Source organism: Atheta coriaria, unplaced genomic scaffold, assembly GCF_025399875.1.
Source record: "Atheta coriaria isolate IRGN ID8LTWV9N9 unplaced genomic scaffold, Caltech_Dcor_3.1 hic_scaffold_4_pilon, whole genome shotgun sequence".
Taxonomy (NCBI): domain Eukaryota; kingdom Metazoa; phylum Arthropoda; class Insecta; order Coleoptera; family Staphylinidae; genus Dalotia; species Dalotia coriaria.
The window spans coordinates 5,129,957-5,149,794 of record NW_027045446.1 but is presented as its reverse complement, the minus strand read 5'-3'; the positions used below and the strand labels follow the sequence as shown (position 1 = coordinate 5,149,794).

The 19,838-nt window shown below is 35.2% G+C and overlaps 1 protein-coding gene across 2 annotated transcripts in view; it reads right to left on the bottom strand.

Moving 5' to 3' along the window:
* Positions 1-19,838, bottom strand: part of LOC135790520 (ras-related and estrogen-regulated growth inhibitor-like) — a 68,783-nt gene that overhangs the window by 23,447 nt on the left and 25,498 nt on the right. For both annotated transcript variants that reach the window (XM_065300754.1, XM_065300755.1), the window contains exons 2-3: positions 11,797-11,853; positions 8,422-8,498 (exon numbers count right to left, since the gene is read on the bottom strand). In XM_065300754.1, the coding sequence (XP_065156826.1) occupies positions 8,422-8,498; positions 11,797-11,853 (134 nt within the window). The remainder of the gene's footprint in view (positions 1-8,421; positions 8,499-11,796; positions 11,854-19,838) is intronic.

The window sequence follows — 19,838 nt, the reverse complement described above, 5'->3', positions numbered from 1 at the left end:
TATCTTTCAAATTATGCGCAGGCAACTTCAAGGAAATCAAAATTTCCATTTTGTTCGTGCATGAAACGCTTATATGGCATTGTGCTCGTCCGATGCAAGACCACAAAACCCATATGTACATCAACGCTAACAATCTCACCACAAACGTTTATTATTTATTAAACAAAAGCGTTAACAATGTGCGACAGTGCTTCCTAGACTCGGCGCACCATTAGAAATTCCGAAAACTCACTCCACCAAGAAACTAGGTACTTACTATGGATCTATGGAGATCACGCGCGGACCATTTTCTCCTCGCCGAGATTTTGTGCACGCGAATGCTTTGGAAGCAAACGTTACATAACGCAATCAATTTCGAACGCAAGTCCGAGGATGACTTGCAATAATTTAGCTCTTAATCAATCCGCCTCGCTAATTGATTACAAATAAATGCAAACTGTGCACCGTGCTCACAACTAGGAAGCAATTTAGCCCAACATCAAATACGTTCGCTTCCAGTGAACCACAACACCGCACCGGCGCAGTGCAGATTGTTTCTCAGGCACGACCTCAGGAGGAAAAAGTTCGTCGGAAATAAATTGGATCGGCATGGGGTTGCAATTTGCAATTCCATTGAATTGAATTGCTACAACGGTCGTATCGTTTGCACCAGTACTCCTCGAAAATATAGAAAATTGTCAATTGATCATTGAATTTAATTGTGAATGAATAATCACCGCACGTTTTCCATGAATTAATCTTTCGATAGTTATCTTGAACAGGGTGTCCAAACGTTTTATTTTTGTTAAACTTTTAATCATAAAATTATATTATAAACATTTTTATTATTTATTGACTAGATTTATTTCTTGACGTTTGTCAATTGAAGTCTTTGAAACAGTTCGTGATCAGTATGGCCGATAGAATCCGCCTGTTATCTGCTGCATTGGAATAATAAAATTTAAATTCGTGTTGCCATTGATACGCCGCAATGCGTAGATACTTCGTGCGCCAAGTAGAACGTGAAAATCTTGATATTTATTTGCTGCGGCTGTCATTCCGCCAGCGCAAAGAACGCAAAAATCATTTATTATAATCCACCAGTGCACAATGTCACAAATAAATCAATTTAGAAATATCTAGGGTGGTGCAGGAGGCAACAACTAGAGTGAAACACATCTTCAGAAGTTTACAACGAACAACGATGATAACTAATCTCATAATAAATCGATATTTTGAAGATTCTATCAAGAACTTAGCTTCAACTTGTAAGCAATAAAAAAAACAATAAAATATTTAATTTACATAAATTATTACCAAAATTTAAATAAACACGTAAAAACAAGTATTGACAAATAAATTCTGGTTTGATAGTCGTAAAATTTTAAAAGTGAAGTCAAGTTTACTTAAGTTATCTTAATGTTAATGAACTTTATCGTGACAAAATCAATTCCTACTTTTTGAATTGCTGTTTATTTTGTCATTTTTTAAATATATTCCTTCCTTTTTTGTGGATGATGAAGTTGTTTCAATAGATGAATGCGTACGAGGCGCGCACGTGAATGTTCTTACTCACATGAATACCTGAAGAGTGTTCATTTGGATGCTGCTTCTTCTGCGTTTTCATGGGATGAACTCCCGTGTGCGGTGCATAATGCCGCGCAATGGCAGTTATAAAACGAAATAAAGTAGCACCACAGGAACCAACATTAATCTTCACTTCCTGATATCAGAAATAATAAATGGCGCGATGGAACGCACTCGCACTCGGCTGCTCATTGCGTTCCATTCAGAAACAACACAAAACAACCACAAAGAAACAGCAGGAAAATGAGTGGATATGATATAATCAAAAATGAGATAAACTTTAAATGCAAAAATACGAGATTTACTAAATCGGGATTGAAATAATTTTTAGCCGCTATGGAGTAAGTTACGGCTTCACCTTGATTTGGTTGCATACAACAATACCTTCATATCGAAATAATTTATGCAAGACGGCGCACGCCTTTTAACAAATTGCCAAAGATAACAAAACAATACACGGTCGACGATACGAATGTAGCGCGATAAATTTCGCGGAATTGCGCAACTCACGACGCTTTTCACGATGCAAATAAACTTCTTCATTGCGACTGATGTAAATAAATAAATACGTGTTGACTATAATGCCACGACGTAAACTGCTACAAAACACGTAAGTTCATATTCAATAATTCGCAAGATTTGCAAGACTTTAAATGTGTGACATTTGGCATCATTTTATTTGTGAAATATGTGTTGTTAATATTGGCAAAATATTTACTTAAGTTGATTTGGAATGAAAATTGCGAAATATTAAAAAGATAATGAATTTATCCTTGAATATTATCGGAAAATACTGAGATCAAAAGAAAAATCAAAAAGTATAAATGGTGTCTATAATATACAAATGAATCGCAAAATCTGTTTGTAAGCGCATAACTCCACAACGCGAATTACATGTTAATTCCTAAATAAATTAAGTAATTTAAAAAAAGTTCCAATTGTATCAATTCAACAAGTTGATTTTATATTTAACATAACGATTTTGTGAATTGTTGTTAGGTGTTTACAATCTTGTTGATGGCCATTGTGCCTTGATCAATCAATGCCTTTCACTAAAATTGCTCATAATCAACACTACGAGTATATCATGTTTTTAACTACATTGCCACTTCCAAAATAAAATATCTTACACAAAATGTTATTTCTATTGTTACTATCATTGATAACATTTATACATAACATTTTATCGCATTCTTATGAATTGGAAGCTACAAATTCTGCATATTACTAGCATTGTCAAATGGGAATAAATTTATTCATTTGTTCATATACATTTTACTGTTTGGCAATAGCGGTTGTGCCGCATTGTAGTGTTGCACTGCAGTTATATTGGAATTGTTCCTATCCCCATGATTGCTATTATGTTGCATCCGTACAGCCATGGAGGAACGTTTACGGTTGTCATTATCGTAATTTATCACCCATTGGTACCGACACAAAAATATTGCGTTATTGCATCCGAACATACCTACATACGAATAAAAAAGCTTTAAAAATTATACGTCTGCATAAATGTAGGACACTATCAAATCAAGCGTGATCATACCATCAGAAGCTTTAAAACGTTTGATAATGTTGAGATTATTCAAGATGCAAACCGGGTTTGTGAGAGAACGTGTAAAAAACGGCGTGATTTATGTGGAATCGTTATTTATTTCTGATGCGATCTTATAAAAGTGAAGCATGTGCTTGCATATCGTGACTTTGATTCCAACGGTCTTTTGGCATCACATGACAACGTGGCGTATCGATGGCATGCGATGGCAACGGATGTGTCGATCTGCGAACGTCGCCGCACGAATGTGTGCTAGGAGTTCCATAACATCAACGATTTTCCGTCCTGATTTATTGTTGATGAACTATTGGCGCGTGGTGCGCGCGAAATGAAAGGAATATCATGTGTCGCAATGAAATAGTATGACAATGTATGACATGGCATAGAATTTAAAGTGTTTAAAATGAGGCGGAATTTATTTGAAAAAATGTTCATGAAACTAATCTAAATATAAATATCCCGGTGATGTGTTTTTAAACTCCGTTTTATGCCTCTAGTTTCATATTTTGAAGCACCCAATTATAAAGGTGTTAATACCGAGACGTGATTAGATTATAGGTGTGTTGGGCCGTAGATAACAAGCATTTTAACAACGCCCGTCGACGCTTTGAAGCTAGAATTTTATTTCTTTTTCATTTCCAATAAAAACCCTGTACCTAATAATCTACCTGCCGGATCCAGGTGTTACCTACGTCACCTAAGACACTTTACGTGGTACAGTTTTACGTTACTAGCGTCCCTTTCGATAATAAGCTTCAATGTTATCAATATTCTATCATCAATAGCGTTGATTGAACTTTGTACGAAGATTAGTTACATCCACCACTAATAAACGATATAAACTAGTGAAAAAAAATCAAGGCAATGAATTGAAAATAATAAAATAGGTGTAATGGTGCATTACGAGTGGTAGAACCTGAGCCATCGACCAATAATCTCTTCCCTTCGATGGCGTGGACGTGACCATGTAATGCGTTGTCTTTATTCGTCATTATTTCACATTACTACACCTCGTGCTCTGGCATTATTTCACCCGCGCCGGTGTGCTTGTAGGTACTGGCTGCTTATGGATGCATGATGCACTTACATTTCATATGGAATGCAAAAGTTCAAGTTCAAGAACACGCCAACACGAAACGCGCATTTTGCACGATCGCAAGACGAGACGAGTCGTGGTGGACGCCGGCCGACGACGAGATTGATAAAGATCTTTCGATTATTACGCTGTAAAAATGAGCGAAATCTTGAAAATCTCCACATGGAGCAACATCACCACCAGCAACTTGTAGCCAAGAAACCAGTAAAGATCAATGCACATCAATTCTTTTAACATCACAAAAAATAACATTTTTACAAAAGGATTGTTTACACTTTTGATATAAATATACATCAATTTAACTAAGTATAGATTTTTAGCATCGAAAGATCAGGTTGTTGATAAGTTAACAAGGAGAAAATTACAAGTTGCCATTTTTATGTTAGCTTTATATTGTGGAATAACTTTGATCATTTATTGAAGTTTACGTTCAGGTTTAAACACGTGAAAACAACGTTTGTCTCGATATGTTTCAATGAACAGGTAATTTGCATTGCAGAACACGGACCAGAATAAAACCCGGACCCTGTTTGACGTCATTACATATTACACACTTTAAATCGAAAATAAAATCATTTGTAAATAAATTCGATGAACTCAAATAGTATTGAATGGCATTTATGAAAGATGACGATGAAATGTTAAGTAAATAATGGTCTTAATAGACTAATGAAGCACTCTCACTTGGCCAATGCGCAATAAATCACTATCACAATAAGCGTCAAAGATATTGCCATATTGTGCATAACTGCAAGGCCTGCCCTCACCGCGTGCAACCACATTGTGACTGCGATGATGGCTGGAGTGCCACACCAGCACTGCACACGAATTACATTTCAAGTGCGATCGCATATATAAAACGCAACGAACTCGTAAAACCTGCACGTTCAAATAGACAAACATGCAACGAGGATTAAATCACCTGACTATATATTATTATTATTGCCATCATCGCACGATGGATAACATTCGGAACAGCTAATTGTTTGTATGTTTGTTTTCACGTAGCTAAGCTATGTTTGATTTATTCCATTGAATTTGTTATTTATTCAGTTCCTCGGTTTGGTTAATTAGGAAAGCTTTTCACTTTACAAGCAATCGCCGAGTTGATACAAGTTTTAATTTGGCATAACTTGTGTTAAGTTGTGTTAAATTGTATTCGGACGTCAATGACGCGATTATTGTTTGCCTCCAGCTTGGTACCGTCTGGCGTTTTGTTTTCCTCCACTCGGGCGTGCACCATTCGATGTTTAATGAAGTGCAGGGCCCATTTTCAATGCTTGAATGCCGACGCAGAAAATTTGAATGGAGAATGTGGCGCGTGATTAAAACTTATTGGGTGGATGCATCGGATACTCGCGAAAGAATATAGAAAGCTAACGGTTGTCTGGCGTTCTGGCAGTCGAGTTTTTTTCTCGCCAATTTTTAACAAAATAATTGATAAGGCGAGATGATGCACGTCACAGACGTCAAGATGCTGCAACTTTCAGCGGATCTCAAGCGCATTTCAAATGTTTGCCAATGCCAAACGGACCTAGGTAGCAATTAACATTTTAATTCATCTTTATGCACAGAGTGATCTAAATTAGACAAAAACTGTTAAAAATATTAAAAATATAAATTTAATAATAAACAAATGACATTTGTAATGTTGATTTTATTTTCAGGTATTTTTAGAAATTACTTTTATGAATATACGGTAAATAATAATTTTCTAACAGATGCATTTCAATATAGTGCAATAGTACAAGATTTAAATGAAGCTTTCATTGCTTGACTGCAACTTGACTTCTTCAGCTTGACTTTACCTCGGCTCGTTAGTTTTCGGTTCGGTTTTGATTTCTTTCGCTAACACAGAGACGAGCTCGAGCGGAACATCGCCATATCGTGACTATGAGATTTTAGAAAACTGAGGATTTCCATGATCAACCAACTATCTCTTTACATCCAATCAACCAATTAAGTTTGCAAAAATCTGGACTTTATAATAGCAAGTTGCAAATCACTAAAATTATATATTCATTTAATCAAGCTGGACTTATGGATTGTTGGATCTGTTTTTCTAAAAATTTCCAAGTAAAATATTTTGTTTTCGCAATTAAACAAAAACTTTCTGTAAAAATGTCATTCTTAGGCTAAAAATATTTATTTCTGAACAATACAGAACAGTTTTCTAAAAATATTCTTTAAATCCACAATGTATGACCACAAACCACTTACAAATTTTCTACTTCGACTTTAAAATTACAAATTCCTTTGTTTCCAACATACTCAGGTCGTGTTTTTCTGTGTAACCTAATTAAGCGCAGACTAGTCTAGACTAATTCTTTTTGTTTGCACTCGACGGTTAAACTCCCCAGTTTAATGTGGGTATATAGGTAAGTACTCCATATACAAGTGTACAGCTTATCTAAGATCGCGTCGAAAACTCACCCGCACTCGCACTCTTCGCATTGTCTCAGCCACACCACGTCGAGGATACACACAAGAGCAAATGAATAAAATAAAATATCTAAACTGGAAGTCAACGCTAACTAAACTCTTGCAAATGCAGATGGAGCAGAGAGAAGCGCAGTGTAACGAAACACTAAAGAGCATAATGCACTCGACACGCAAATAATCACCAACACAAGAGCGCATGATAGGTGCAAGGACATTCTATTATTAGTCGCGAGGAAATTCCACGGAAAAAATCAGCTATGCGCAGTTTGCAGTTTGTGCTGGGCATGTAGTCCTGGCCGCCGATTTGCATCCTCCAATCGAAGATCGCGCGTGAGCATCTTACAAATGAAACTAAATAGTGACAAACGGACAAGACAACAGAGAAATCTTCATGGCAAGTATAAACTAATATACATTCTGTTTAAGAAAATCCAGTACATGATTTTAATTACTTGTACATTTTTATATTAATCTAATTATTTGCTCATAGAAAATATTTTTTAATTTCTTTAAAATTTGTAGAATATCATTTTTAGTACGTTTGATTAATTTATTGACTCATATCGTTACATACTGTATAAATTCATTTGATATTGAAAGTGTTTCATGTTGTTGCAAAGGTGTTCATACACATGTTATACATTTCCATGCAGATGTTGATTCCTGTTGGTGCATTGGCGCGAATGATATGATGATATGACAATGCGATACGACACGGCCGGCGAGCCATCATGTACGCATTTTTATTGGACGTTTATTAGACGGCGATTATCATTCGCTTATTATTTCATCGCGGATATTATTAACTGTCGTTATTGTAGCGCGGTATGCCGCAGGACTAAATGTAAGTCAAAAAGAATTACACACTCGTGAGGGTATTTTCTTGAATGTATTTTTTTTAAATCTTTGCTATTTGGTTGTTTTTGCAATTAATTATATGTCCTTGCAGCAAACCGCGTCGAATTCCAACGCCAACTACTCCTATCTCGGCGCGCACGTTACGGCAATCTTTAGGGGAGTAATCTCGTTTCGAATCTTTAATTTCAATTAGTAGGTAGTGTGCACGACGCATGCGGCACGTACAAGCATGAAATTCAGCAACTACATGTACGACATCTTCTTTTTTCTTTCTAATTTATATTTTATGTAGCAAAATGTTCGCAGCTTGCTAACAAATTGTTTACAAAAGATTCAAAACGCAAAGCGATACTATGAAGAGGCATTTGCTGAGAATTAATTGCGCTCTATTAATAAATTTACGAGCCTCATTAAAGCGCCATTATTTATTGTTTACGATTCGCATTTGTCAATTTGATAGTCGTGTTGTTTAGTTCTTGTACATGTCTTACGCAATGCATTTTGTTACTATGTAACTAAAATGATATAACGTTTAATAATTTTTAATTGTTGCTATTGTAATATTACGATATTAATATGATATCAAATTGCAAATGAAGATAATCTAGTACTTAACATAAAGTTTCAGTTTAAGATAATCCCCAAGTAAGCTCAAGAATGCGGTGACCAGTAATTTGATATCGCTTTGTACATTTAGCTGTTTTTATAGTTTTCACGCATCTTAACTGCAGGAGTATAAAATCACATTGTAAAAATGATAAAACAAACGTTTAAACATCATTTAGTTACCATTTCAGTATTTAAGCTTCGCATTAAATATCGTATACAAAATATACAAGAAGTAAAATTAGCAAATGTTACTGAGCATTTAATTTCATAATAATGATAATAAAATAACACTCACCGCACATTTTGACGTGTCCAATATTTCCACTTCTGTAGTCACATTGTCGAATGTCACATTATGTCTGTATAGAAAATCTGAAAAAATAAACAACCATTGTTCAAATATGCATGGCATCTATATATAGCAGGTTCATTAAACTTGAAGGTGTAATTAAATTCTTTTTACGGTCAAGTTAATATTTCTTCCTTCTCCACTCGCCATAATCAGGTAATATTCATAATAGGTAATTTAACAACAAGTGCTTTGTGCATTTCTACGTCTCCTCGCCGACTTCGACTTCTTTTCTATTTCTCCGAGTGGATGTGCTGTTCAACAATCGTTCATTCATTTGAATTTGCGCATTTGTTGTGGCAATAATCAACAACGGCATACGCACAACACGCAGGATTACATTCGGCTTATGATTGCGTTTTCGATTTGCACCGCGCTTTCTTCATGAGCAGATAGCTGTCGAATGATCAATGGCCGTTTCTTCCTAATTTATTAAATAATTTATATAATGTCTATTAATTTTTTTGAGGATTTGCACCTTCGCTCTTTGTGGTATACTTGAATTATAGGCAATGCATCTGAAGTTTGAGATTAGGTGTGTTAAACGTCCCAATATGAATAAAACGCAAATCTTGTTTATTAGAGTCGTAACAATTTTATCTGTACGTTTGGATGAGTAATGAAATAATTAAATTGGTGATATTAGGATTATATGTATAATTTTAAACAACGTTAATTATTTTCATCATTGTTGTGTTAAAACAACTTAAAACTAATAAACTTTTACATTTTATTGTTTTTATTTAAATTGAATAAAATTTATGTTTATTCTGGGCGGTTTGCTTGTTTGCTAGTCATTGGTATAAATAATCTCGAATCAAGCCCGAAGGGAGCCACTCGCTGACCGATTTGAAGACTCGTTGATGGCTACTTCCTTATTTTGAAGCCCGCACAGAAACGCCTCGTAGCCTACAGAAAAGCGCTCAAAAGTCGCCGGCTCGTTTGCTCGTTTGCAGACTACGTCGCATAAACCATCCGACGATGGCGATGCGCAAAATCGCAATATGACTTTTAATCTATATAACGAGCGCCGACCATGATGGCCATTAGAATTTGTTCGATCCGCGAACGCCCGATCGGTGCGATAGGTAAAAGTACTTAAGGGTACTTCCAATTGATGGACATAACTTATTGCATGTTATTTATAACATACAATGTGCCCAAGAAGCCGCACAGCCCTAGCAACATTGAACAATACAACAATCTGTATAGATGTATCAACAAAACAGAGAGAAAATGTTTATAATGCGAATTTTCGAATACCGTAAACCAAAATCAAATCACACCGAACAAAATGAGTTGAAATAAAGTAAGGTAATAGTTAGCCCCTAAGGCAGAGTTGTTGATTTTAGATTGAATAAGTTTCCAAACCATATACGGTAATTTAATAAACATACTGACAAAGAAAACTTTGAAAGTTATTATTAGATATGCATTTGCTTAGAAATCTGAATTTTCAGTTATCACATTGTTTAATCTTGCACAAATGATCCAAATGTAAATTTGAGCTTTAATTATTCTAAGCCTATTACATCAACAAGTGATTCTTGCACAATGCATAAATATCCACGCCTTGAACTTAAAAAAATCAGAAGAAAATGATTAATTACGATGCATGCACCAATAGGACTTAAGTGAAAAATGCATACAAAGTCAAAGACAGCTTAAAACCCGGCCTGAAAACTCTTAAATCTAAAATGTAAAGTGTTGATGTTGATGCATTCTTTCTTCCGCCCAACACAAATAATAGCCGAAGATTATAATGCGTAATATCGTCGATATCTTCACCTTCGCGCGCTTGTTGTGTGGCAATTTCGACACAAATAATTAATTCGATTTTAAATACCTACACATGTATTAGTTCCGCTGTTACAAACATACGGACCTGTACCTACAGATTTTCATACAAAGTGATACAAACGGTTGAACACATCTGAGGAGTAAAGTTGTATTGATACGTTCAAGTTGCTGTGACTGTGTATGGCGGCATTAAGTGTTTATTTAACACGCGGTATGACGCCGTGGCTACTAATTTAAAAAAGTGTTTAATCTTCCTCGGTATTGAGAATTTATGCTTCGTTTACTTTGCTCGGCATTAACGCCACACGACGCGATTGCATCGCTCGCATTCTTTTGAAAGCAAAAGTTGCGCAAGGCGACATTGAAAATTCATGAAAAATTGCTTCACTAATCAACACTTCAACGGACGAAAAATGCATCGAAACTGAAGGTGCTGTGAGGTAATATTTAATGATGATTATGTTAAAAAAAGCTCAAAGAATAAATATTAAGTAGGTATCTAATGGTGATTTATATATTAAAGCAAGAAAATTGCACAAAGTTGAGAAAAAGTTTCTTTGTAATATTAAATTCTCACGCTAACATCAAGGAGTGTTTTTTATGATCCCAGATTTTGTCCTTTAATAGTCTCGTCACTCGAACACAAAAGAAACAATATTAAAGTGAGCTAAATATGGACTTAATTTGAAATCGCCTCTATGCGATCTTGCACTCGCACAACGTAAAAGAACAAAGCATCTCCATATAAACCCTCAAAGACAAAAAATCCTTTTATATAAGGCAATGTGATAATAAAACCAGACCTACTGAACCAGCCAGGTTCACAACTCTGCGGCACATATAAAAGCTCAACGTATTATTATTAATAAAGCTTTTCTATTTGATTTCAAGACATTTTCTTACATAGTGTTTGAATATTCATAGTTGTGTAAAACGATTAAAATAATTGAATAATTGAATAAACGTTAATTATGCGCGCGTCGAGTAGAAATAGAAGGCGATAAATCACCTGCTCTATGGAAGGATGGAAGGATGCAAACTCTCGGACTCGCACAGGTGAGGAGGACCTTCACCTCGTTGCCCTCTTTCCTGCCGGAGTCGAGCCACGGAGTCGCGGCTCCGAGAGAAAGAAAAAGGAAATGAAAAGTATCGGCAGGTTCTCGCGCACGTAATCCATCCGCGCTCAAAAATCCGCTGGGGAAAATCGTCGAAGATGATTAATTAACATCGCGCCCGTCGCGCTTTTCGACTCGCCACGAAAAAAGACAATTAATTGTGTGATTAATGAATGGAATATATGGCTTCAAACAAGAATAATTACACAGTGCCGCATTAATCACATTGCACATCTTAAAATTCACTAAAATTCATTTATAAAAATAAATAAATGCGGTCCTGTTGAAAATTCTGCATAGTTTTCATTAATAAACGTTGCAAAATAAAAGAAATTTGGTATCGTGCAGTGCCGAACAAAGAAAGAAAGCTGAAAAATTATCAATAAAAAAATATAGTTGTGCTTACCACTCGTCGAACTATATTCACCGATGTAGCGTTTGGTTAGGTAACGGACGGTCACAGCTGAAAAATCAACGAAAGAGCATCATTAATAATTTTATCGATAGTGGCATCAATCATGAGCTGACAATATCGTCAAAACACACAAACGTAAACATGCAACAAACTGCGCTTCATGATAGCGCTTCAAGAGTGAAGTGTCAAATTTGTAAAGGTCAAATAACAACAAACAACAATAACAAATGACAAGACGCGTGAATTACAAGGATACAATCACGCAATCAATAAATTGATTTAATCAATATTGCAAATGTAACCTCATTAATATACTCGTTTTGATAAACATTTTAAACATCCTGGCCAAAAGAAATATTTTTTCTACTTCCACCTTTAAAGTGCCAGTTTTTCCACGGTTTTAAGACACAAAAAGTAGTATTTTAAACACAGACGGCCAAGGCGGTGACTAATGTATTTTAGTCAGAAGCTTTAGTCACGGATAAGAGGAAAGAGAATGAAAGTAGAAAAAATAGCGTAAGCAACACGTGGCTAAACGTTGTTAAACACTCGATTGATTAAACGCTGGCTCTTAATCACTATTGTGACAAAAACTCCCATTTTGCTACTTGATATTTAGCCACCTAATATAGGTACTATTAAAAAATACCAATTTTGCAAGAATAAAAGAAGGAAAGTTAAAATTCAAATTAAATTTTGTATAAATAAGCGTGACATGCGTTGATCCGTATTTTGACGTAACATAACGGAAGTGGAGATTGAAACTTTTACTTCCAATAATGTACAAACACTGAAATATAATTATAAAAACCAAATATAAATGCAAATGCAAATTCCTCTGGTAATTAATTTCGACGCTCTTATCAATTGTTTCGACCTGCTGTCAAACGCATGTCCAAATAGAAAGCACTCCTTTCGTTTCTTTCTCCTTCGCACTTCCTTACGACCTCATCATTTGCGTTGTCGTTTTCATCATTTCAGCCTGTACTACGTCTGCATCGTCATTTTAGTCATCGTGATTAATTCTTTTCGCTTTGCCTCTCGCCAACCGTACAACTATAACCTAGAATTTGACATCATTTGTCAACGATTTTCATTTTTCATCAGTGTGCAGCAGTCAAAGTTTTCAATTTTCTATTTGACGCTCACTCAATTATCTTCTAATGTGATCGAGCTTGTTGATGGCAATAGTAGAAACCAACAATATCAGGATAATCAAAATGCGTACAAAGAAACAAACGATTGCAGATTAGAGATCAATTTGTTTATCGTGAATTTAACGAATAGTAATAAACATTGAGCATTCGGTTCATCTTAGACTAAGTCGTGCTGATGTTTAGCGGCTGCAACGAATTGACATGGGAATAGTTTATTTCGAGACTAATCTCGTCGTAAATCTGGACAAATGTTGCCGCAATCGACGGTCGAGTTGTTTCAAACAATGCGTGCAGACGCAGAAATTGGGTTATGTATAATTGGACTTAGATTTCATCAAAATTTCACGCAGTCAAAATGTATGCAACCAAATATGCATTATCTGCATTCATCTCAATACATTTGGTTGCATAACCTCACTAATTTTTTCTACTACGGTGGTACATTCGGATTAATTATTCGAGTTTAATTATGCGTAATTAACGAAATTCTAACTGTATCACAATTAAAACAAGTTTCTTTTTTCGTGTACATCTTGTCAAAGATGGAATTGTACTTTCTTCTTTGGTTTTAGTTTTCATTTCTTTATTTTTCCGTTGTTTCCTATCAACTCTTTGGCGTTATCTCAATCGCTTATCTACATTGCCGACCAGCTGGCCACAATTCTCTAATAGTAATTGAGTTCGTGCTCGATTAGGCATAATGAAGAGATAAAGCGCGTCGAATAATGAATGAAGGCGCTTACAAACCAAAACGAAAATCACGACCAAAGCAAAGTCTTTTAGTTAAGCGATTGTTACCAATGAGGCACAACAATCAATCTGACGATTGAGTGATTTCAGATTATTGAGTGCTTAAGCTCCAAATTCCAATTAGTTTAACTGTAACGTTCGTGGCCTAGATTTTCCAACGAAATTGAATTTACATTTAAATTTTAATTTCAATTTCAATCGCTCATTTTTTAATGTCTATCGGCTAATAACTCAACTTCCTAAACAAGAAAATCAGTGAAATACACGAAAATGTTATAATTAACTATAAATTATATCAAATGACATACTTATTTATTTAAATATACTTGTAATTACACGTATGTATCATTGGCATTAAGAGAGCTTTTAACTATTGCGCAATTGTTGCTTTTTGCATGTTCGATATCTCGCGCAGACGTGCCGCCATGACGCCTTGTCGACGTGGAATAAAATGTAATAAATAAAGAACCAGTGGACTAATCAGACGTATTTCTTCGAACCGTGCGTACTTCTAACACGTACTCATTCCATCAGTTCAAATCAAGCCCAGAATCGACCTCATGAGAACGTATTATAACTGTTAGATATTGATTTGTTGTTGTTATTTCGCGCTGCTTTAATTGTGAATACTAATCAAGCTGGTCGGCGACGCCGTCGTCGGCATTAACATGTTCTCGCGCTAATAAATCACTGAAAGTTACATACATTTCACTAAGCGCACCAAACAGAAGTAAAAATATGTCAAAAGTTGTAAATACATGTCGAAACGCACCTTTTCGGAATTAAATCTTACTTAAGTCATATGACTTATTAAGAAAAGTGATTTAAGTTTTATTTTAAATTTTTATTTGTTAATTCTTTTAAAATATATGGTTTACTTAAGTCATATAAGGAAATTTAAAAAAAATATTTGCATTTACTTAAACTTTAAATTAGTACCTTAAACTAAAAGTAAAAGTTTTCTTCATTACTTAGGTGTCTTAAGTCATTTACACTCGACAATGTAATATTATTTTACGTTTCATTTTTATTTCGGAGTAGCAAATCAATTTGCGATATGGTAAACACGCTTAGCTTAGCTTAATGAAAGTTAATGAAACTAATAAGTTACTTAAATAATAAGGCGGTACTCTCGTTTTCATCTGTCGCATAAATTAGCGCGTGGTTGCCGTGCGCGCCGACTCTCGCAACTCGCGACGCACGAGATTAATAAATAATAATAGTAATTATTCAACTTAAGCGGCGTGCGTCGGCCGACGATCGAGTTTAATGCTAGGCGCCAAATGCTAAACACATATCTAGTAACAGGCATCAGAAACACTGAACGCTATGTTTATCTAAATTCATATAAGAATTAAAACATTAAAGACTGCTAGTAAAAAACTTAGTTTTAAGTTTAGTAATACTGGCGTCGCAAAGGCGATAATGATAATGAGTTCAAGGTACCCATTAAGTAACAAGTATGCATTGGGACATTTCTATGACTGGATGCAGGAAATTTTGCATATAAGGAATGTTTTTATTTGTATTGGAGATAAGTGTTTCAATATTTGGTATCAAATTACTAAATGCTATCTTGTTTTGTCACGCACTAGAAATTTTTAACACTAGGTCAATCATAACACTCAAATAAACAGCAAATTTTATTTTAAAATTTTGTTCAGTTCCTTTTTCAACTAAATGACTTAATTAATCCCATGAGAATTCAATAAATTCAGGTTTCTGAAATGTGGCTATCTTGCTATTGAGCCTATGAACAGCGAGTAACAACCGCGTTTTAATTTTTATGTCTGACGGCCGTTTGGCGCAAAATTACCATGCCACGAATAGGCGAGGCGCAGAGTGAGTGGATCTGCATTACGCGCTAACTACAACTCGCAGCATCTTCTAGTAGAAAGAAGTGAGCTTAGTGGGTTTCGTGGAGCATCCGAGATATTCAAAGAAGTAGCCTAAGACCAGCAGCTAGTGGAAGGCAGATGATGAGGTAGACACCCGCTCGCAATAAACACGTTTATTACGTACGGGTATTTATTATACAAAGTGTTGTAAGAATTATAATAGAAACCCATTAAAACTATAACTTTTCGCGCATACAGCAAATTTATCAAAAATTTTAAACACCTGTTATTAAATTGAAGTATAACTACCTTTCAATATTGGTGACACTATGTATGCTTAATTACATGCTGGACCTAAATGTGTAATTAAAAATGGAGCATGTTTAAGGCGATTTAGTGACAAGTCTACTACCGAGGAAATGTCTAAATATAGCCCAACCTGCTTACCGGCTCGTTTCACGATCTTTTCGTTTCATTGCATTCCTCTAATCGTATTACGTCGTCAAGGCAAATCAAAACAAGCAACTCACAAGCAAGTCCGATAAATTTCACTAATAACTTAAGTATTTTCTTCACTCAAGACTAAAATTATGCAATGCAGGCAATTAATAAAATATTTCCAGTTTCTGATCGAGACATTGGGATAAAATTCGGATTCTGTACTTCACCAAAAACAGAATAAACACACCTAATATGCTCCTTTCAGTGATATATTACTTATTTGATTCAAATTGCAATCGGTCAGAAAATTTATGACCAAAATACCGTTATGCATGGCGGGCGCAAGTCGCGAGCGATTTTATTGCATAATCCAATTGTTATCCCATCGCCGCTCGTTCCACGGTGTACAGTTTCTCTCGGTACTTGGGTATCGAGCTGGTTTAGCGCAGTGGTCAAGTCTCCTCTCCATACATGAGCATGCGGGATCATATTATATTGTAGGCTTGCACGGTGAAATTGTTAAACTAGCGCGATCGTCTTTGCGTGGCGATCATTTCCCCGGAGCCGGAGCATTGACCAAAGTGGTCTCAAAACTGATCGCGGTACGGTCTCGCTTGATATCCAAGTGGTGTATCGCTGCATTGCCATCTTCATGCCCGATTGCTCTTACGCCTGATTTTATTTATTGTTGTAATTTCGTAATAATGCAATGAATCTAGGATAATGTTGCCTAGATATATTCTTCATCGACGAAGGTGGAAGAAGTCTGGGAATCCCTTCAGGGGACTAACGTGATCTCGTTTTTATTCATGTTTCATTGTGTAATTTTATACTTCCTCAAATCTAGCAAACTACGAATGTGGCAAAATATTTTATTTAAAATTTTAAAATATTATTGATATAAAATATGTTGACGTTGGGCCCACCTAGGAGAATTTGAATTTATCTCACATTTATGTGTATTTATTAGATCCTTAACACTTTCAACAACTTCACTACTCCTAGTCGGCGTTCCACATCTTGACCAGGTATTAGTATTAGGTAGGTCTTGGAAGCACACCTAGGAATGAATATCTTGCATATCCGCTCGTCCGCTCGGAGGTCGGCGTGTGAAATGTAAAATGTACGACATCTACGAGCACACCGCGTTGACCAATGGTCCAATACGCTTGTACGCAAGAAATTTATGTAGCCGATAAGAGAACGCGTCGAACAAGCACCGCAAATGCGATAATATCAGATAATAATGATGTATGCATCGATGTATCAGTGTAGTATCATGTACGGGAATATTTATAGAATATTTTAATAGCAAAGCAACATAAAATTCAAGAGAAAAATGCAGTAAGCTATGTCAACAGGTCATAAATGGAATTTTAGTTTCACTTTTTTTTATTTAATCTGAAAATGTCTTAATTTAAAAGTAAAGTATTTAAAACGCTAAGACAACGGATATTTTTTGAAAGCAATTAGAAATTTTAATTTGTTTGCAACATTGTCAAAACATGTTTAGCTAAAATTATGCATAATTAATGCAAATGCGATTGTGAATGTGCCAGTGTTTCTAAATGCAAATATCAGTGATGAGGACACGTATAGAAATTATTAATGAAATGTTAATGTGACATCCGTGTGTGTTTTCTAATCTTTCCAACACGCTGCGCGCTCACTTAAGTAATCAACCGATGGTGGCCGGTAGTCAGACGGCTACCGTTTTCGCTAGCCATATACTCAAACATTTAAACGTTTTCTATCAATTTAAATACCGCAATAATTTTTGCCTCCATACTTAAATTCTCCATTAATACACTGGTGACTCCGGTCTTCGTAACACCGGTAGCTGTTTCGTAGTCACTAATACACTTCTAATTAACGAGCTGGAATTAAAGTTTGCGCCCTCGATTAAAATTCCACACGCAAATTCCGATTAGTAAAATTATCCTAATCGGATTAGATTGCCTCATCGTCGCCTCGACGCCACTTGCTGAAAACTTACAGTGCAGAATGTTTTATGCGCAATTTTCATTCCGTTGGATATGGCTGAGTAAAGGTGCTTAGTACACTAAATAGTGGCTTGATTTTATTTCGCAGATTATAAGCGTTATTTATTTGAATTAAGTGTTATTTATGACAGTATGCTAAACAATATATAACAGTTTACGACATGTCTGGCAAAACAATAATTTAAATGTTTATAACATTTAAAGAAGTACTTAATATTTTGTGGCCTAATATAGTCATGAATTTAATTACTAAGAGGTCACTTGCATAACGGAAATTTAACCAAGTTTTTATAATAATAAAATTGTTGGTGACCCAAGTGATATCATGACTTGTTGCAAATTATAATAAATATTAATTATAAATTCGTTATTAATTATTGATTTCCCGACCGATTACGACACACCACTCTCACACGATCGCACTTCCCGGCGGGCGACGTGCGCATAAAGAGAGGTTCAAGTGTGAGCAGATTCACTTGATTCACTTAGCGCGCGCGCGATCGACTTAAGTCACTTCGCACTTAATGCGCGCGCACGCTACAGTGCACTGCGCGTTTATCTATATTTATCTCTATTTATCTATTTCCTAGTGTCGTGATTACGAATTGCCAACATTACTGTTCATATTTAAGTATGTATTTTACAATATACAATATGTTATGATTTTAACAAAATTTAAAACTTTACAAAGCACAGAACAAACACATAGAAATTAAAATATAAATATTTTTCAAATTTTTATTAAATTTAATTAAATTAATGCAATATAATTTTTTTGTTGGAATTTCATACTGAAGGAAATTAGTAATTACTCAGTGACTACTTGTATGTTTATTGTATGAGCCAGCTAGTTGATAATTAGTGAAAAACTCGCATTCCTGCAGTGCGAGCATCCAAGCAACGGACACGCATTGCGTTACTTTAAATAAATTATATCGCATGCTAATTAAACGCGATCTTATTGCATTCAATCGGTGGCTTCCTTGCAATCTTGCAATAAATTCCAACTTAAGTTGAAATTATTTACAACTCAATAACGATTCAATATTCCCAACTTTACTTTTAGTTTTCATCGTGCTCATTTAAAACTAAAAATACAATAAATCTTGAAATAATTACACTTTTAATTATTACCAACCACATAATGACCATCAGATCTTGTTTCTAGTTTCACCTATATTCTTTTCAAATGTTGTTTTTGCTTTTGTTTTGTTCGGTAAAGATGCGCCTGCAGTGCCTTAACTCAACACTTATTCACTCCAACTCTACTTAACTCAATGCATTGACGTAGTAAGAAAAACTGTTTGAATGGTGAGAATAGTAGATTGGTTTGGTGTTATCTCGTTTGTCTCTAGGGCTCGTTACTAGTTCAAGGATGTTTGAAGTGAAAAGAAACATTCTTTATTCGACCTCTATTTTTCTCGAGTAATTCAACTCAACTTTAAGTACGAAATATTAGTAACACCTTAGGTTTTAATATTTACAATCCAAGATATCTAGAAGACAATGTAGCGCAATCTAACTGTTATGTCCACGATGTTGTCACGACAATTGCGTTGGTCAATAACAATCAAAAGTGTTAAGCGCAAGTCTGATTAAGGCAGTCACGTATCGTTTTGTAACATTGCAATCGACGCGATAGGTTACGTTTTCCGCTATTTTCCGTCAACATTCAAACGGCAATCACACCATCAAATCGTCAAAGACCTTCATATACAAACATTATGTGACGTGATATTACTTGATTGTTTCTTAGAATTATTTAAGAAGGTATTTATTGTATAAAATAAAATATGGAGTGCTTGTAATCCAACCAGGAAATGTAGGCACGTTAGGTGTTACTT